We start from the raw sequence: 21,134 nt of genomic DNA, 5'->3' as shown, positions 1-21,134 counted from the left end.
CACTCCCCTCTGCGTCAGCCTTGTGTGCACAGAGTCAATGCTAAGTGCTCAAATATACATGTGAAAATGTGCTTTAGTATTTGTAGCTGCACATGCCAGGGCCCAGAACATTGTTCATGCAAATGTTGTGTATTTTTGGAAGTTGGGCACTGAAAAGGCATGTGTATGTGTATTTAAAGCCAACTGACCCCAAAGTGAGAAATCTCTGCTTCTGGGCTTGTTTTCTGATGCGTATTGTCACTAAGTGCGACTGGTTGGGAATTTTAAATGGTCGTATTCATCCCAAAAGCATTAGTTACAACAGTCGGGCTATTGAGCACAGAACAATGCTAACATTGTGCCTCTTTATAAAAAACATATGGGGCTCCTGCTGAGGCAGTCGTGGGTTCTAACATTATGCTTTGCTTCTCTCCTTTGAACGCTTGTGGGCGGGGCCTCCGAGCCAAAGGCCTCAGCCTAGCAGGGCAGCTTGCTTTGAGATAGTCTGGACGGAATAAACTTATTGCTGCCTTTTGCCCTGTGCAGCACTCCCTGCATTCTCCCATTGTGATATTCTTAGAAAAACACTTAACAGTCATCAGTTAGGCCAATGGAAATTGGGTACTATTCAGATAAAGTACTTCCAGCCCGGGATGGACTAGAGGAGCAGAGCCTGCCATGGTCCCGTTAAACTGCACTTTGGCTCTGTGCTGAGTTTTTCCACGGGGAATTATGAGGCTCCTGTGCTTGTCCTTACCAGATGGGGAGAGTAGGGCCACACCTCCTGTACCCATCCTTTCGTCTGGCCTCTGTGTTCTTCCTGCCCCATTTTATGTCCCTTCCACACTGTTATTCTGTCAGAGTGCAAGAATAAGCACCAAAGGTGTTCAGTATTGGCACCACAGACTTTTTTTTTAAGACCTTTTATTTGTTAGAGAGAGAAAGCACGGGGAGGGGCAGAGGGAGAGGGAGAAGCGGACTCCCCCCATGAGCGGGGAGCCGCACAAGGGGCTGGATTCCAGGACCCTGAAATCATGACCTGAGCCGAAGGCAGGCCATAACCCACTGAGCCACCCAGACTAAGACTTTTGATGGTGGTGCGTAGGCCGGCGCCAGAGGCCCGGTGACTTCCACCCGCCAGGACGCTGCCAGCAGAGGGCACTGTTCGCTCTGTGATGAAGACTACCGACACTTGTCCGAGCCTCCTCCCCAGGCAGTAGGCCCTTTGGCCTAAAGCACCGGGGCTTTGCCTTCCCGGCAGAGCAGCGCTCCTTTAGCCTGAAGGCTGGATCTGAGCCTTTTTGCTTCTGTCGGAAAGAAATTCTGGCCAGCCGGCCACGGGGAAGCTGGCTTGCTTTCCTTTGCCACCAGGCCTTGGTTGGAAAGTTGTTGGTTAATGAGAAGTGGGGAGGAGGGAAGCCGGGGGTGTTGATCTCGAGTATCAGTATCAAAAAGAGCCTTATTTAGTTTCCCGGGGTGGAAAAGAGGGTTTCATGGGTCTCCGTTGGGGTTTCTGCCTCCACCTCCTCAAGCCTCCAGCGCCCGCGCCTGTTGGTTCCGCCCCCAGCCCCGCTGCCTGCGGCGCTGTCCTCTGGCTCTTTGCAGAGGGCAGGCTTCGGCTGGCGTTGTTGCTAGGCAACAGGCAGCCCCGCGGCCGCCTCCCCCGCTCGCCTCGTCCCGCCCCCGCTGCTCCTCCTAATATGGATTTAATTAGTGTACTTTTTACCTTCAGACTGTAAATTGCAAACCGAATAGGGAAGCAGCGTTCTGCGGCGCCCCAAACCCGCGCGCATTCTGTCTGGAACAGCCTGCTCGGCACACCACGTACCACCGCGAGCGGCGGCTGTAAAAGTCAGGGATCCTCGCAGGAACAAATCGCTGTGCTGTTCATTCACATGTAAATCAGAAGCTTGGGTGGAAATTTAGGTCAAATGTGGTTGAGCCCCGCAGAGAGAAGAGGTGAAAGGGGAGTGTGGGGGCAGAAGGAAGAAAAGGTGGGGGCCGGCAACTGCTATGGAGCAATCCTCTCCAAGACCTCGCACGCAGTGTTACCGTCACAGCCTGGCTACGGGTCAGACGGGCAGGGTGGGTGTTTACCTGTTGTCGTTGAAACTTAAATCAGCACCACCTTCTCCCTAGGAAGGTTTTTTTTCCGCCTCTGGAGGAGACATCTGGACATATCCCCACCCCCACTACACACACACACCCCTTGTTTCTCTGTCTCTACCTTTTTTCCACTTCCCTGCAGAAACACCTGAGGCCGCCCGTGCTTCACAGGTTCAAGTCCAGAGGTGTGGCTGTTCTGGAAGGGTAAGGCGAGGACAGAGGTTCAAGGCAAAAGGCTATTTGGAGAGCACTAAAAAGTCTATTCATCAAACTATTCTAAAAGGCCAAATAATTTCTTCCAGGAAAAGGCCAAAAAAGGCAGAGAATATGGGTTCTGAGTGGGCCCAGCTTTAGAACTGCGTTGAGCGCTTTCAGTCCAGCTGGCTGGCTGACATCTGTTTAGGTCTGGAAGACAGTGGTAGGGATGCTAAGGGAGTGTGCATGAAGAAAGACGTTGTGATGTCTATTTTTAACTAAAGTGATATACAAAATGTGAGATAATCTCCCTTTGGTGGGAATACATTTTTTCCCAGCAGAGTCCATTGTTATTTATGTGTAAAAATACTAACATGGTTAAAGAATGGTGATCTTGTAAAGCAAAGCCACAGATGAGAGCTATTTGGTTTTGGAATGCAGCTAGATACCCCTATGGGACCAGCTGGGCACCCTTGGTAATATTTCAAGATGGTGTTGCGGTTCCCAAGGAGCTCTACCTACTCCTTCCCTATGCTCTACCCTTCTCGCAGCCTGTTGGATAGATAGTGCCAGTCTTACGGCCCATGGAGGAGGGAGATAGAGCTTGGAGAACAGGTGACTTGCCTAAGGTCATTAGATGAGTAAGGGCTGCGACGAGACCACCTTGGTTTTCTGCGGCAGGACACTGTGATGGAAAAGAGCACCAGGAAGCCATCCCCGCTCTGATAGTTATAGCTGTGAAGCCTGGAGTTTCTGAAGTTATTTACAGTTTCTTGAGGCTTCTCTTTCCTCACTTTAAATTCAAGATACTAACAGGACATACCTTGTAAGGTTGAGGTTAATACCTGCATAGTGGTTAAAACTGTGCCTGGCCCTTAATAAACACAGGCTGTATGTGCATCAGCCATATCCTGGTCTCCATTAGATAAGTGAGACACATTCTAGAACAACCTCCAACCTCCTTTAAAGGAAGTATAAACCTTTATTTAAAAGCTTGCTCTGGATGACTCATACACATCTGTATAACAATTAACTTCTCCCCCATTAAAAGGAGTGATTCTCTTCCCTGTGACAATTCTAGCCAGCTAAACTGCCTTAATGTATAAGCAACTTTTTTTTTTGTCATTCGTTGAAAATACCCCTCACAGGTGTACCTCCTGCTAGACAATATATGGTTATTGAAAACTTTCCATATGCATATCACAGTATAATTTCCTACTGACTTATAGTTTCAGAAAGTCTTGACCTGCAAGGAAAAAACAGTGGTTTCTAACACCTAAGTTTTAGGCGTATTGATCCTAGACTCTTGCCAAATGTTTTATTTCACTTGGAAGGCTTGCAGCCGGCCTTTCTAAAACACAAAGGTTCTTCTGGCAGTTTAAGTAACCCTCCTCTGATTTAAGTGTGTAATAGACATTGGTTAATGTTATTACTACTTTGCGGGTTTAGATTTTGTCTTTTTCAGGGCAGGTCATACCTGTGTTTGTGACCTTTGTTATCCTGTTTCCGTCAAGCCTCTCTTTTACCATGCAAAACCTCTGACATTTTTTTTCTGTGTTCTAGACCTTCAGCAGCTGAGATTGCTGTAATTATTGCCTCCCACAATTTTCCTGCAGAGGCAGATTTAATTTGCATTTTTAAATAATTTATGCAGCTTAGCTAGAGTTCCAGGCAAGGAAGGTGGGAAGGGTCAGATCAGGGCCTGCATTCATCTGTTGTTATTTTTTGGATGCTATATTCGTGTGTGGATGCAGCCTGCATTTAGCTGATCAATTCAAACACTTTGAATAATAGAACACCTGGAAGAGGCAGAAGAGGATGAGGAGAAACTGAAGAAATCCAGTAGATAAAAAGAAAAGAAAAATAGAATAGCAAAAGCTGGAGAATGTTTAAGGGAAGTACGTTATTACACAAGCAGGAACAAAATGGGAGACTTGTTTATTTCATTGCTTAAATCAAAACATTCCATTAAGGACGGCCTTAAATAATGTTGGAGGCCTCACTGAGATAGATATATGGAGGGGAGAACCCACACTCCCCTGTGCCACAAAAACTATCTGATATAACTAATGACATGCAAACATAATTTGCAAAAGCAGAGCATTGCCACAATATTTTAAAAAGGCTGGTTAAGCAAATAGAGTCCCATCTTTAAAACAGAAAAAGAGCCGTTATAGTTACAATGTGTTGAACCTGGGACCTCTTGGTAAATAGCTACAAACCTTCTCAATTACAGATGGGAACAAAGGTCCAGAGAAGTTAAGCCATCCCTCTAACATCACTGAGCAAAGAATTCTGCATTTGCTATTTTGGAATAATTTGTTTGCTTTTAGATGGCTTTTAAAGGTGGATATAACATACTTTCTGTTTCTATAGAATTTTCATATAAAATAGTTGCTGTTTAAGTGTATCCACTTAACCAGTTATTTTTCTCCTCTAATGCATTCACAGATAAATCACACTTAAAAAACTAATATTCATGACAAATCAAAATAATCACCCACCAGTGCCGAAGACACTGTTTATATTTCATAAAGACAACCAGAAATTAAAAGTATTTGCTAAAATGTCTCTTTCCTCTCACTGTTAAATCATTCTCACTCCCAAGATGCACTTGTTTCCTAATATTGAGCATTCACAGTACGACTGAAATTAATTACATTCACAATGGTCACATTCTGTGCTTGAGTCTCTCTAGAATCTTGAGCGCCTAAAATGAGGTAGATAAACGTTTAAGGGTTTTGTTGGTTGGGACTAATTTCCTTTAGATCCTGATCATCTGGGTTGTTTTTTTTTTCAATAGAATTCCAAAATACTTAGCAAAAGATTGAAAATGAGCATTTTGCCTAAAAATGGAAAAATATAATTTCAAAAGGTTATTATGAAAGTTGTTTTACCTCATTTTAATTTAAAAACAGGATAAAAGCATCAGATTACAAAACCACTAGGTATCTTAAAGCTGACAAACAATCCAGCATTTAAAGAGATGCTCGCTCTAGTTCTGGCTTGGGAGGGTGTACCTGCAGAGGCATCGGGTTAACTCATTCTGGGCCCTCAACTTTGATCCTAAAATTTGAGTCTCCAATGTTCAAGCCTGATTTCTGGAGTTCTTTATAGAAGGTTTCTCACTGAGATCTTGACTCCCATCCCCAGAGACAGGTCAAGCTTCAGGCAGAAGCTAGAGGCGAAGGCCCACCGGGGTTAAACAGGCTTCAGTGGACAAACTGGAAACAGGATGAAGCCACAGGTGTTGAGCCGCTGTTCTGGGCAGGCTCAGACTGTGAGGGGCAGGCCAGGTGACATCAACCAAGCTGAGCTTCAGGGACCGTCAGGTTGTGGGGGGCAGGCTGGGCACTAAACCAGCCAAGGGCCCCGGAGTAGGTCGACGAGAGATTTCTGAAAAAGCCGGCAGGCCACTGCGAGTCTTTGTCTTTTTACGGGGAGCCATGGGCGAGGCGCCCAAAAACTTGCTGAAGGAGCCCGACTTCCTCATGCCTCGAGCCAGGTCTTGGAGCATCAGGTCATCGGCCAGGACACCCAGAAACGCGCTGGTGGTGGAACTGAGGATGGTCGCGGCCACTTGCACTGGGCGCCGGGCCGCAAAAGTGCCACCACCAGCACCCGCGGCGTCGGCCTCGGTAGAGCCTCGAAGGCAGGGGTCGCCGAGCAGGCGGCGAAGCGCATACGAGGCGCTGGGCGGCAGGTACTGGTAAGCACGCCGGCCGCTGTGGTCGCGCACGTGCACCTGCGCACCCAGGCGCACCACCAGCAGCACGGCGGCGTCCTCGTGGCCGTGCAGGGCGGCCAGGTGCAGTGGCGTGTAGCCGCCATGCGAGCGCGCGTTCACGTCCACTGGCGCGCCCCCGCGCCGCGCGACCTCCACCAGCTGCAGCGCCATCTCGCGGTTGCCGCTCTTGGCGGCCCAATGCAGGGCCGTGAAGCCAGATATGAAGTCGCGCTTGGCCGCCAGGCCGCTGTCGCGCAGCAGCAGCCCGTGTAGTTGGTGGGTCCAGCAGCCCCCAGCCGCCCGCACTAGCCACTCGTGCTCGGTCGGCTCCAGGGGCACGGCGGACGGCGGCGGCGCGGCGGGCACTTCCTCAGTGTCCGGACTCAGCAGGCGCGGGCCTGCGCGCGACAGGCGCCTCAGGTGCGGGGAGCGGCCCGGGCCCAGGCTGAGGCCCAGGCCAGACTCTTCCACCGACAGCCGCCGCAGCAGCAGCGGGGAGCTCCGTGGGCTCGGCTCTTCCGACAGCTGCCGGCGCAGGCCCTGCTCCTCCGCCCGGATCCGGAGCGCGGCGGCGCCCGCGACGCAGCGCACAGGTAGCATGCAGGGCTTCGGCGGCGGCGCGTGCAGAGGGGGTGGGGGCGCTTCTTTCGTCGCCCCGCTCCCGGGTTCCGGGGCTGGCGCCTCTGCGTGGGGCAAGGCCTCCACCGACGGCGACCTCGACGACGGGGCCACGTCTGCAGAGAGTTCCTCGGGGGGTAGGACTAGCTCAAAGGCTGGAATCTGGGGGTCGGAGGGCCCCCCTGATTGCTGGGCTGGACCTAACAACGGCTCCCCGGTTGGCTGAGTGGGCTCAGAGGCCGGAGCCTCGGGCGTGTCCTGTGGTTCTAATGGCGGGGCCGGGTCCTCACGTGGTTCCGCCGCCTGCGGCGCCGCGGCCAGGGATGGAGCCTCTGGGCCAACCGGTTCCCCCTGTGAGGCGGAAGGGATCTTCGACGGCAGGGCCGGTGCCTCGGGAGTGCCGGGGACGCACGAGGGCAGGGGCTCTGGTGCCTGCCGGGGCCGCAGCTTCTTCTTCAGCACCACGAACTTGACGCCGTCGAGTTCCTTCACCACCGCCACGTCGTTGACAAATTGCTTGAAGCGGTCCCTGCGGGCGGCGCGGCCGCGCGGGTCGCCTGCATCCAGCAGGGGTTTGAAGCGGCTCAGCAGATCCGAGTTGCGCACCTTGCCGCCGTGCTCCTGCAGGAAGCCCAGCACCGCTGCCTGGCTCACCCCGGCGGCGGCGGCGGCGGCCGCAGCGGCTAGCGCCATGGTCAGTCCAGCCCCGCAGGGGAGCCGAGGCCGCCCCTTCCCACCACCCCCTACCCCTCGGTTCCCGGCTGCCGGGGCAGGTGCACGTCTCCGCGTCCGCTGAGACGAGCTGGAGCGGGGATTCCGGGAGCGAGGTCCTCCTCGGCCAGGCTCACCTGATCGTTTTCACCGAGGCGGGACGGGCGTGTCCCTGAAGCTGGACCTTGGTCACGCCCGCGCCGTGGAGCCCGGGTGTCTCCCGGAGGAAGGTGCGGGGGGCCGCATCGTGCGCCCACCGCCTCCGCCCCGCGGGGCCCCCAGCCTTCGGGGTAGGTTTCTGCCTTTGTATTGTGTCCAATGGGCGCCAGGCTCCATCCCCCGTGCTCGGTGCTCGCCTTACAGGTGACAGCTGCCACCAGGGCCGCGGAGGGAGTGGGGGAGCGGAAATTATCACCGCCCCCTCCCCCACCCGGGAATTAAAGGCGCAGTGCCATACTTGAGCTGGCTCCCGGTTGCTAGGTGGGTGTGTTCCCCAGGCATTACGCGGTCCACCGGGAGAGGCAAAATTTTTTATTTCTTTAAGGAATAGTTCATCACCACGAAATACCGGGAGATTATTTAAAAGCAATAATTTATTTAAAGACCATCAATACCTTTCCCATTGTCGACTGCGTTTCACAAGGAAAACAGCTTCTTGCAATTTGTGGCAAAGCCAATTCGTGGCGCATGGCAATGTATGTTACCGGAGGTTTAGAAGAGATGTTTTAAAAAGCGGTTGTGTCATGATAAAATACTACATTTTCACATGGAATTTTGAAAATAAAACCACAGAAAAACACAAAGAAGGAGAAATATCACTTGAAGTCACCATTAACATTTGGAAATATTTTTCTTCTCCTCCCCATACACATGTGTATACATGTTTTTGTTTTAAAATAAGAAAGCGAAATTGTAATCATGCTATTTTTTAAAAACTTCGTTTAATCCATAAATATTTATCGAGTGCCTAGTTTGTGCCAATACCTTTTCAGGCTGTAATACACCAGTTAGCAAGACAGGTAAAAACCCCTAACCTAGTGGAGATCACATGGCTGGGGAGGGGCAGAGTGGGACAGAAATAATATGGTGAAACTGAAAATTGTATAATATGCTAGATCAATACTATGGAGAAAATAAAACAGAGGAGGGGCAGATTGTAATTTTGCACCCTATATTCAGGGTCCCACTCATTTGAAGGTCCCAATTATATAAGGACTTGAAGAGATCAGGTACTTATGCAGGTAGGTAGGAGAGGAAGCTTTTTGGCTGAGTAAACCACCAGGGCAAAAAAATGGGATCAGTTTCTTAATCTACAAACACCATACTACAAGTATATAACCAGAGGTACTATTTCTTCATAGTTAAAGAGAACAAGCCTGGAATCAAAATTGCATGCTTGAATCATAGCTCTACCTTGGACTACTTGATTGACCTCACTGTGCCTCAGTTTTCTTACCTGTAAAGTGGGGATGTTAATAATAATGCTTACCTCATCAGGTTTTTGTGAGGCTTAAGTGAGAAAATAAACACAAGAGACTTAAACAATGCTTGGCCCACAGTAAACATTCAAATTATTATTGGTTGTATAGCAACTACTATACCATTAATAGTGACCCAAAGAACAAAGAACAGGGAAATGTGAAAGGCCATCCTTTCCCAATCCCATTTTCCAGGGCAATTTCTGTCTTCAGTCCTGTTTCCAGGATGCATATGATTTAATCTTTTTTCTCCCACTTCATATCATGACAATATCCTTTAAAAATATGTGATTTTTACTGTATCATCAAATAAATGTAGTAGTATTGCACTTTACTTGTTTTCTTATAACTGGTAGTCTATATGGTTTCCAGCTTTTAATTCTTATGGATGGTGGTGTTCCCATATAAAACTTTGTGCACATTGCTGATTAGTTCCTTAGGGTAGAATCCTACAAGGGTAATTACTAGGTCCAAGGGAATTATTTTCAAAACCCTTGAAACGTATTTCTAAATTGTTTTGCAGAAAAGTTACAGCCCCATGAAAGTACTTTGTCTTCCCTCAAAGATATTGAGTAGCATCTTCTAATTTGTCCACTTGGAAGGTGAAAAGTTGTAGCTCACGCTAGTTTCCATTTATTTTATTACTAATGATGTTAAACTTTTCCCCGCTTATTTATTGTCTAGTTGGGTTTGTTCTTTTGTGAATTGCCTTTTTCCCCCTTTACCCATTAATATTTTCTTGTTGATATGTTGTTATTAACCTTTTATTATAAATGTTGTCAAGATTTTCCCAGTTTGCCATTTGCCTTTTAATTTTATTAATGACAACTCATTTTTAATTGTAAATATTGTATCCTTGTAGCTTAAGAATGTTAGTGCAAAATAAAGAGGTACATCTCCCATTTAAAGGAGAATTCTTAGGATCAATTTACTCTGTAATATTAAGCAGTCTACATCAGAATGATAACAATGCCCTTGAGGAAGTCCATGTGTTTTTAACCTACAATGATAACTGTAATCAGCTATCATTTCTGTCCAAATATTACCTTTTCTTTAGACTCAGCTCAAATCCCACCCCTGTAAAGTCTTCTGCAGCTGCCCCAGGGACATCCTCGTCTTCCCTTCTATCTATTTCAGCAAACACTTATTGACTATCTTTGGGTGCAAAGCTGTGAGCCAGGTACTCAGGGGAGAAGGAGCAACCTGCCTTTGGAGAGCTTGCTGCTTAGTGCAATAGAGAAAAACACAATTAATTATGTTACATATCCAGATGAAACAATGCTCTGTGCGCTTACCAGTAGGTGGGTTCTAAAAGGCACTTGAGGAAGTAAGTCTTCAGGAGGCAGGCTGTATGCACAAGATGGGCAAGGGCTTGCAAGTTGGGTGGTGAAGACTGAATTCAGGGTAAACAGTCTAGTGTGTTTTCCGTTTAGGGTGTGTGCCAGAGGTACAGAAGATAATGTCGGATAAGTAATCTGGGGTCATGAATAGAGGACCTTAAATTCTAGTTTGGACTTTATCCTGTTTGCAGTAGATTGCCATGGAATGCTTGCTTTCTTTCTTTTTTTTTTAACAAGTAGCTTTGATTCTGTTCTTTCTTTTTTCTTTTGTTCTCCAAAAATGGTGGGTTTATTTTTTTTAAGTTTTTATTTTAATTCCTGTTCGTTAACATACAGTGTTGTATGAGTGTCCGGTGTACAATATAGTGATTCAACACTTCCATACGTCACCTGGCGCTCATCAGGACTAGTGCATTCCTTAATACCCCCCTCCCGCCTCCATCTCCCCTTCGGTAACCATCAGTTTGTTCTCTATACGCTTTAATTGTTTTCGGATTATAAAATTAATGATTATGTTTTCCCAATGTTCAATAATTTCCAGAATATAAAAGGAACAGATCACATGTTAGAGACCCATTCTTAATATTTGTTGGTTTATTCTGTGAAGCTTCTGAATACCTCCTTCGGTGTAAACGCAGCCACATACACGTTCTCTGCAGACGGCATTAGACCACACGTTGTTTCGTAGCCCACGCTGTTTTACAGCCCTCTCAAACCGACGCGGGGTGGGGAAGGGACAGAGGAGCAGCGCTGCTGGGGGTGGTGGCCTGTCCCTGGGAGAGATGGTGTGAGACACCGAGCTAGGGCGGGAGGCAGAAAGACAGGCATGGATGCCAAAGCTGTTTCAGAAGCAGAATTTGCACCCTACTGCCTGTTTTTCATGTTTAGTCACCTTCCCTTCGTTGTGATTTTTCATTTCCATAGCTACTTTTCATATGACAAATCGCTGGGTGCCTTGGAAAAATCATTCTATGATCTCATAGGAAGTGGAGCCTCCATCAAGTTGGAATTTTGTTACTGCCCCCTCTCTGCAAGAGGGGGTGGGAGAAGAACCCCCTTTGAAAGATCATATCTGATTTATGTGCTTTGAACTCATTCTGACTACGATCACTAAGAATAGACAAGGGATTAAATACTGATTGAAAAAGAGTTGCTGGCACAAGCAAAGTTTATTGACAGTGCTCAACAGGCTTCGGCTCTGAGCCGTGCAAAGCAATGTGCCCAAGGTCACAGCTTATCGTTGGCTGAGCCCAATACTAATTTGTACTCATTTACCATTTAAAATTAGATCACCAATTACTTAAAAACAATGTTCTGAATGTTTAATAAGTAAAGGGGAAAATCCCAAATAAAAATGTAGCTTGAACCTTTACACTTGTGCGTCTGAACATAATCAGCTTTAATGTTTTAAGCGATTCATTTATAATTTGGGCAAACATTAGGACGAGGATGCCAATGACATCCAGTTCCCCAGGCTGCTTTTAAGTGTTGGTGTCCTGCTGACAGGACAGTGAATCAATTCTTCCAGTGACCCAGTAGTTTGCTCGTAAATATTAGGAAAATCAAATAGAAAATGTACATTTATAGCAAGGGTACAATTTCATAATGTGTCTTGAACGTGAGAGAAAGCAATAGAAATTTGTTTTCTATTTCATTTCTCTCATTTCTTGTATCTCTCAAACATTTGTTTCTATCTCAGTTTCACAAATTCGAAGGTCAGGATAGAAGGACTTTTGTATTTTTTAAAGCCACCTTTAAAAGTAAATGTAAAATTTGAAATCCTCCATGCTCTGGGTTATATCATGTTGTGTTACATTGTTTTGTTATGTTATATTGTATTGCCTAGACCAACACACAGTATCCTTTGAATCCTATGCCTAGGCTCTGCAGAGACCCAGAGTGGATGTTTCATGTTTGTGACTGTCTTGTCTCTGTCATGGGACAAGAATAGGCTCCTTCCATTAGGCTTCATCCACCCCAGTCCGGCTCCTCTTCCTCCTGGGGTCTCACCAAAGCAACATCATCAGTAAAGAAGAGTATATGGGGCTCCAGGATATGAGGGGGATGGGTTGCCCAGAGTGGCTGTAAAGGGACTTTGCCCAAAAAGCAAGCTTTTGCAGTCATGACTTCCAGAACAAATCATGTTTTGTTCTTGCTTACTAGCGCAGAGGGACCAAGAAGGGCCTCTTTCTCATGCCTGTGACTTGTGAAGCTCCGTCTTCTTTGAGGTCGAGGGACTTTCTTTATTTCTAAATCTTAGTGACAAGTGTCAGATCGCTCGTTGTAAACTGAGTTTTTGTATCTGTGATTCATTTTTCAGGATGCTTCTCAGATTCCAGAGACTTGCTCAGTTGGTTGGTTGGTAGGGCACCTGTAGGCCTAGTCCATGGAGACTTGGGAAATTGTCCTGGCTAGGCGGACCATCGTCCTGGCTAGGCGGATCATCGTCCTGGCTAGGCGGACCATCGTCCTGGCTAGGCGGACCATCGTCCTGGCTAGGCGGATCATCGTCCTGGCTAGGCGGATCATCGTCCTGGCTAGGCGGACCATCGTCCTGGCTAGGCGGATCATCGTCCTGGCTAGGCGGACCATCGTCCTGGCTAGGCGGATCATCGTCCTGGCTAGGCGGACCATTGTCCTGGCTAGGCGGATCATTGTCCTGGCTAGGCGGACCATTGTCCTGGCTAGGCGGATCATTGTCCTGGCTAGGCGGATCATTGTCCTGGCTAGGCGGACCATTGTCCTGGCTAGGCGGATCATTGTCCTGGCTAGGCGGACCATGAGCAGATGTGGTCCTTTGCGGCCTTTAGTCATCCCTTCTTGGCCTGTTTTATTCTCGTAGATGAGTTTTGACTCAAAAATGTTTACCCCTGGGGCGCCTGGGTGGCTCAGTCATTAAGCGTCTGCCTTCAGCTCAGGTCATGATCCTGGGGTCCTGGGTCCTGGGATCGAGCCCCACATTGGGTCCCTGTTCAGCAGGGAGCCTGCTTCTCCCTCTCCCACTCCCCCTGCTTGTGTTCCCTCTCTCGCAGTCTCTCTCTGTGTCAAATAAATAAAATCTTAAAAAAAAAAAAAAGTTCACCCTCCCCAAGACGGATATTTGGGGCTCCTTTTTATTTTCAAGGGAGTCAGTGTCTAAATTAGGAGAGCTTACTTTGAGAGGCCTGCAAAGTGCTATTTTAACCATTTCCTGAATCATAAAGTGGAGTCCCTGCTTGAGTCAGGGTGAACAAAACAGCAACCCAGAGGCCATTCCACTAAGGACTCCCCATCACATGGGCTTAGAGAAGACAGCACCAAGTGTATGGCCATGTGAAATCCACCGACAGCATCTGGCTTTAAAGACGGACGGAACATTTCAAATCTTCGCTGAACTCTAGTACTATGCATACTACTAAGTATACTATGTAGTATATTATGTTTAACTTGCCTTCCATGTAGCAACATGGCTAAAGATAGAAAGGATTCTTAGATACCAATTTATCCAACTTCCCAGTCAGTGGTTCCAAGAGCTCATTAACAGAGAGCTCCAAATAAACTAATTTGAAGTAACTTATACAAAGCCTGAAAGCTATGCGTGGACGGAGACCCTCCCTTCTGGAGGGGATGTGTTGGGGGAGGGGTCAGGCTGAGGTCTGCGGTTGGGGAGTGGCCGGAGGTGGGAGGTGGGTGGTGGGGTGGGCAGGCAGCCAAAGGGCTAGTTCCAGGTCCTCAGCCAGATCTGCTTGCTTGCTGCTTCGAGACTATCAGCTAAGTAAATATGGAACAGTTTTATTAACAGCTCTCAGAGTAATAATTGGTGACATTGAACAATGGGCAAGAAACAGGAAGATGAACCCTGCCTCTGAGGCTGTGTGGTCTGGAGAAGAGGCCATTAACAGTACGGCTTGAACTTATCTGACTGAGCATCAGTGGAACACAAGCAGTGCTAAATGGGAGCAAGGGTAATACAGGTCCTTTTCCTGTATTATTTCCTATATTCCTACTCCTGAGATGGCTCAGGCTCCCGGGAGTGAGATGCTGCGTCTTACCACTCGGGATATAACTCTAAATGTCCCATAAATAGAGATAATGATGGAATGGTGACAGTGTGTCACATAATAGTGACTCTCATTGCTTGATTTTTCTGTTTCAGAGTGGGGTCAGAGGACACTGTCCTCGATAACTATTCAGTGGTTATTCCATATGTTCAATAACTATTGATAACCGTGAAACAGTAGTAACTTGTCACAAAACAGTGACTCTCGTCACTTTGATTGTTCCTTTCCAAAATGGGGCAGAGTTACTGTCCACATAGCTGGCTCTCACCTGGGGGGTAACCAACTTGGACATGTTACGGTGGGTTACCTTGGTTCAAGAGGCCCTTTATTGCCAAAGTGAGGAGTGAGGCCAGGAGAGGTCTGCTTTTTTTGGACTTTCCTGAATAGAAACTTCTGGTTATCTTCTCAGATATGGATTGAACGGAGGTGAGCATGGCAAAGCTAGCAACACAAGCCACACTAACCCTGCAGGCTTCAGTTCCAGATGGAATGACTGGAAGAAGAGCAAGGGACAAAAATACAGAAGGGCTTGGTGGCGCGCGGAGGGAGGAAGGGTTCCACTTCACCATTCAGTCTCGAAAACACGGACGATTGAAGGTTTCTCTCCGGATGAGGCTAAAGGCTGCAGCTTGGCGCTGTGTTCCTTCCTCTCTCCTTCCTTTCCCGATCTTTCTCTTCTTTAGCAATGATGATAGAATTTCCTGGGCAAAATAATCCTTTCTTTTTTAACTGGAACTTTTTGGCAGAATGTCACAATGTTCTACTGTCCTCAGAGCTCCACATACTGGGCCTTAGAAACTTTCCAGGGGAGAGACAATAAGGCCACAGTCTGCACAGAGCCTTCTGTGTAGTTGTGACCGTGAAGACGAAAACAATCATGTTAATGTTGTTGGTTAGGATTGGGCTTTTTTTTGCTGCTGCTGCTTTGTGATAGTTTTTCACTATTCTGTCTACGTTTTTAAAGAACACTGTGTATGTTGCCATTAAGAGAAGTTGTTTACATCTCGAAGTGAACAAATCCTGTGTCTTGGTGGTCATTTTCCATTCAGAAGGTGTAGGGGGTTGAATGGTGGTCCCCCAAAGGTGTGTCTGTGTCCCAGAACCTGTGAAAGTGACCATATTTGGAAAAAGGGTTATCACAGATATAATTAAACTAAGCGTCTCAAGATGAGAACATCCTAGATGGTCTGTTGGGTGCTAAAGCCAATGACAGGTGTCCTTATAAGAGACAGAAGAGGAGAAGACAGTGAAAAGGAGAAGGCCACGTGAAGACAGAGCCAGAGATGGGAACGATGCAGTCAAGGAAGTCAAGGAAGGCCTGGAGCCGGTAGAAGCTGGAAGAGGCAAGGAAGGATTCTCCCCTGGCAACTTTGGGGAGAGCCTGCTGTTGCCTTTGTCTTTGATTTCTGGTCTCCAAAGCTGTGAGAAAACAAATTTCTGTTTAAGCCACCCTATTTGTGATAATTTGTTCCGGCAGGTACAGGAAACTAGTATAGAAGGCTAGAAAAAAAATGGGGAATTTATCCAGATCTTGCTGGACTGGAAGATGCCATCCTGAAATGGGTTTCTTCAGGTCTGTAGGGCTCAGATGACCCGGGGCTGTGAAGAGGTCTGGCCCAGGCATGTCTCAACTAAAATCCATGGTGTGGCTGTGTGTTGGAGGGTCCTAGTGTGCGGGTCAAATGTTGGGAGCAAAAATTCCCTGATAGTGTAAAGGTATTCAGACCCCAAGGCAGGGCCCTCAGTCTGTGAGGCATTTTAAGTGATGAGCTGGCAGGCCAGAAGATTTTTTCCACTCCACTTGGAAAGGGTGTTCCTTCCTTCCTTCCTTCCTTCCTTTCTTTCTTTCTTTCTTTCTTTCTTTCTTTCTTTCTTTCTTTCTTTCTTTCTTTCTTCTTTCTTTTAAAGATTTTATTTATTGAGAGAGAGAGAGTGGGGGGGGGGGAGAGGCAATGGGAGAGGGAGAGAGAGAATCTCAAGCAGACTCCCCGATGAGTGTGAAGCCCAATGTGGGGCTCAATCCCATGACCCTGAGATCAAGACCTGAGCCAAAATCAAGAGACATATGCTTAACCCTCTGAGCCACCCAGGCACCCTGGGAGGGGTGTTTCTTGATAGTTCATTCACTGAACTCGTGGTCCCTCCCTGTTCCTCCTCTACCCATAACGGACTTTCACTTTCCCAGAACCCCACCACCACCTTGCACCGACCTTGCATCTGTCCAGAATCATCTACAATGTGGCATTCTGGGTAGTCATCACCAAGCTGAGAGAGTTGACAAACTAGATGATATATCTTCATACTTCTAGCATGAAGAATAATTGGTGGCAGTTCCTATTCTCTATATAACAATTGCCCGATAGGGAAAGTGGACATATAAAAAGAGACCTGTGGGAGGATGTGCTCAGAGCTAGACAGAGATCTGTTAGCATACTGGGGCAACCAGAGGAAGGAGCCCTTCTTGGGAGAATCTGAAAACTTTCTGAGAGACCAGATATTTGAGCTGAATAATGACCAGAAACTCTTCAGGCTGAGAAAGAAGAGGGAAGGCATTCTCAGCAAGAAGCATCAGCAGAGGAAAGACATATAGTATGGTTGTGGAACAGCAAGAAACTCAGTGTGACAAGAGAACAGAGGTAAGCATGGCAGGGGGCAGTAAGTGTGTGCAGAAGGGAGACTATTAAAGGCCTCACACATCCTTGATGACTCAAACTGAATGTGTCCAAACTGAGCTGGTTATCTTCATCTCGAACCCTCCTGTCCCACCCCCCAGGGTTCTCCAGCTCATAAAAGGGACCATCCCTCACTCAGCTGGCAGAGACCTGGGCATTGGATACGATTCTTCCAAATGTCTTTAGTACCTCTTGAATCCATCCAGCTCTCTCTGTCCCTGTGCCAGGCCATCATCAGCCTGGACATCTGCAGCTGTCCTCCGGCCCTGCCCCACCCCCACCCGCCTCTACCCCCACCTCCTCGCTCCCATTCTGGCTTGCCTCCATCCCATTCTCTGCCTGTAGCCAGAGCGGTCCATTTAGAACACAGACCTAGTCATATCACCTGGTTGTCTGTGTAAAGCTAAACTATTTTAAATGGCTCCCAGGACCTTCTGTAATACAGCTCCAGATCAAAGCAATACATGGTCAGAGGAGCTTACCGTGGAAAGCCATCATGGTCCAACACCACCTTCCCCATCCCGGCTTCCTTCCTACAGAAGTTTTCAGCAGTTCCGGGGCTTGTACTTGTGGTTACCTCCGTACCCCCAAATAGTGTGCTTATGCTGAAGTTTCTTGATTTATCAGTCTTGAATATCCTAGTGTTGTAGGGGTTTATGTAAGGTTTCATTGACCTCTATCACCTTCATCTCTCCTCTCGATGCCAGACTGTTGGGTAGTTCCTCCTCAGGCTTGTTTTGAAACCTCATAAAGTATACCTAAATCTTAACTTCTTGCTTCATCCATCTTGAACAGGTTTACCACTGACTTACCCCTTTGTAAGATGGGAACATTAGAGCTCCCAGCCTACCATCCACCTCCCCTGCCCCAACCATTCTATGCCTTATGGATTTTTATGATGTTTATTTTCCATTTAACCATAATGAAATCTTCCATAAGTTTTTCCCATTGTTTCTAAAAAGCAAAACAAAACAAAACAACCCCCCCAAAAAAGGTTGTTTGTTTGTTTATTTTATAAAAACTACGAAAAATTGTCCAGTGCAGCTCATGTCTATGCTATGTTTCAGGTTTGCTTCATATTTGACTCTGCCTTTCTCGTCTACTTTTTTGTTCTTCTGGAAATGTCATTGTCTTTTCTTTCTTTCTGTTCTGTGAATTTCCTAACCTATCGATCATACTCCCTATTCTAATGACTTCCTCTCCCCAACCCCGCACCCCATCTCTGGTTCAGCTGGCCAGGTGGCCGCCTGGCTTGCTATACAGCTCTGGGCTCCTCCTGGGACTTCCCTTCACTGCTCCCCCCACCCCTTCACTTAGACGCACTGTTTCTGAACATCGCCATATTTTTCTCTTGGTAACTGCTGAAGCACGCTATCGAGTAACTTCCTAACAAAGAATGCTCAGGGGATGATTTTTCTCTTTCTCTCTCTCTCTCTCTCTCTCTCTTTTTTTTTTTTTTTTTTTTTTTTTTTTACCTTTTGGAAATGGGAAACTTCAAACACAAATAAAAGGAGAGAAAATAATACAATGAACACTTACATACACATCAGCCACCTCTAGTAGTTACCATTCATGGCCAACCCTATGTCACCCGTACTCCCAGCTGCTTCTCACCACCCCCATTATTTTCAAGCAAATCAAATCCCAGGTATCACATCACCAGTAAATATTTATGAATATATCTTGAAAAGGTACGGGCTCTTTTTTTTTTTTTTCCAGAGAGGGCGAGAGAGAGAGCATGAGCGAGAGAGAGAGAGAGAGAGAGAGAGGCAAGAGGTGCAGAGAGGAGAGAGAGAGAATCTTAAGCAGGCTCTATGACCAGCATGGAGACTGACGTGGGGCTCGATCTCATGACTCTGAGATCATGACCTGAGCTGAAATCAAGAGTCAGACACTCAACCGACCAAGCCACCCAAGTGCCCTGGTATGGGCTTTTTTTAAAAAACATAATCACTATACTGTTAACACACCTAAAAAACAGCTATAATTTCTGAGTATCATCAAGTAACCAGTCAGTGTTCAGATCTCCCTGATGTATAGAAATGGCTGCTTGATTGAATTGGATCCAATTGCATTTGTTTGATGTGTCTCTTGAGTGTCTTTTAATCCACAGTTCCCTCGTCTCCTTTTTTCCTTCTAGTTTATTTGTTGAGAAAAGAATTGTTTTTTGGTTTTGTTTTTCTTGTAAAGTCTCCCACAATCTGGATTTTGCTGATTGTACTCCCGTTGTGACTTTTGACATGGTCTTTTTTCTCTTGTACTTCCTGTGAATTAGTAATTAAATCTAGGTTCTTGATCAGATTCAAGTTTGATTATTTGGGGGCACTTTCTTAGCTGGTATTGTGCGTTCCCGAAAGGATGCACATCGTGTCTACTCGTCTGTCCGTTATGATGTGAGCGACCATCGGTGACCCTCACCGAGAGGCAATATTTTATTGCGGCTGCTACCTGCTGATATTCTGTCACTCCTTCACTTTCTCACTGGCAGACTTCTGTATTACAAAGAAGCTTCCCCTCATTTACTATCTAGTTACCTTGAGGTTCCTATGGAAAGGTCGGATACATCCCCTTTTATTTACCATTTTTCAAAATAATGAGTCCCTAGCATCTTCCAAAGGCAACCTGTAAACTTTTAAAATTTTAGTCATGGACTTCAGCATGTTTGATGTGTTTCAGTTCATTCCAGTTGTTGTCATTACTGACGCTCACACCATCCCTTCTTTTGCCACAGCAAACTGTTCAGTTGGCTCCTGAGACTCTTACCTTTTCTCTTCCTTGGTATCTGAAATGATACATGTTCCAGTTTCATCTTATATATTCCCTGTTCTAGACATGGAATGAAGTTCTTCTCATTGTTGGTCATCATATTTCTAGGCCTTTTCAGTAGATAGAGCTAGAAATGCATTTTTATTTATTTGAGAGAGAGAGCAAGAGAGAGAGAGAAAGAGCACGAGTGGAGGGGATGGGGAGGGGCAGAGGGAGAGGGAGAAGCAGGCTCCCTACTGAGCCCGGAGCCTGACGCGGGGCTCAATCCTAGGACCCTGGGCTCATGACCTGAGCCAAAGGCAGACCCTTAACCAGCTGAGCTACCCAGGCGCCCCTAGAAATGCATTTTTAGAAAGAGAAAATACATCATGACTTCACATCGAGAAACTTCTAAATCCAATTGAAGACTAAGGATTTTTACTTAACTTCATGGATCTTATATCTCTTTTTTCCCACACCCAATATGAAGCAAGCGCTTTACCTTTTGAAATGTCTGAACATTTCTTTATTCTCCCTTATGCTGACTTGACAGGTTCACTTGGTATAGAATTCTGGGTTGAAAGTAGTTTTCCAGGGAACTTTGAAGACATGCCTCGTTTTCTTCCGAGCCACCACCGTTGCTATTGAGAGGTCTAATGCTGTTCTGACATTTCCTTGTATGGGGTCTTATTATTTTGTTTTTCCATTTAGGGGAGCTTTTAGTATCTTTTCTTTATCCTTACAGCTCTGACATATCACTATGATATGTCTAGGTGTAGATCTTCTAAAATTAACCCTGATCCACACTGGGGAGGTGGATAGGGAGGTAGATGGGGAGAAGTATTCAGCATGCAGGTGGCCGGCTAACCTCTGGCTTTTAGCTCCTCTTCTGATGCCTGCTTTCTGTGACATCAGCGGTCTCCGAGTACAGGGGCTGGGAGGCTGTGTAGACAGGTGGATGCAGCCTCCTCTGTGAGGTTTCTGGTCTTCCCCCACTCTGCTTCATCCCTGAGCATTCATCCTTCCGCTTGCTGCCTTATAGAAATTTGTTGAAAGCTTACAGATATCTCCTTCTCTTCTTTTCTGTGCTGAGGAAGGAAAGAATATGATTTACAATTTTTACTCATAGTTATTATCATGGGCTCTTGGAAAGCTTGGAGATGGACATGAACTGGGAGTCTTGGCCTCATCCCTCAGCATTCTTCCCTGACCTCTAGCTCTTCTCAGTTCTGCAAGGGCTCTTGCTTTCTCTGAATTCTATTCCTTCACCCCAAATTCCTTCCCCACCTCCACCCTGCACAGACTTTGTGCCTGGTAACTCCTGCTTGTCTTCTAGTCTGTGCCCTTTCCTCAAGGTGATCCCTTGCTCCTTCAGTAGCTCTGGGCCCCCCAACTTGAGCTCCCCTCACATTCTCTGCTTTCCCCACTGTCACATATCTCCATCTAGTCTCATTACCTGCCCAGGGGCTGTCTTCAGACTCTGAGCCCCTTGAAGGCAAGATCTCATCTGCCTCATCCTGCAG

At 46.8% G+C, this 21,134-nt stretch overlaps 1 protein-coding gene across 1 annotated transcript; it reads right to left on the bottom strand.

Moving 5' to 3' along the window:
- Positions 1 to 4,201: 4,201 nt before the first annotated feature.
- SOWAHA (sosondowah ankyrin repeat domain family member A) lies at positions 4,202 to 7,618 on the bottom strand. The gene has a single exon (XM_026507960.3). It carries the CDS (start codon positions 7,316 to 7,318, stop codon positions 5,609 to 5,611), a length of 1,710 nt encoding a protein of 569 aa, XP_026363745.1. The 5' UTR covers positions 7,319 to 7,618; the 3' UTR covers positions 4,202 to 5,608.
- Between the last annotated feature and the right edge of the window lie 13,516 nt (positions 7,619 to 21,134).

This window comes from Ursus arctos, unplaced genomic scaffold (assembly GCF_023065955.2).
Source record: "Ursus arctos isolate Adak ecotype North America unplaced genomic scaffold, UrsArc2.0 scaffold_5, whole genome shotgun sequence".
Lineage (NCBI taxonomy): Eukaryota > Metazoa > Chordata > Mammalia > Carnivora > Ursidae > Ursus > Ursus arctos.
Note: the sequence above shows the minus strand (reverse complement) of the source record. Positions and strands in the feature narration are given on the sequence as shown.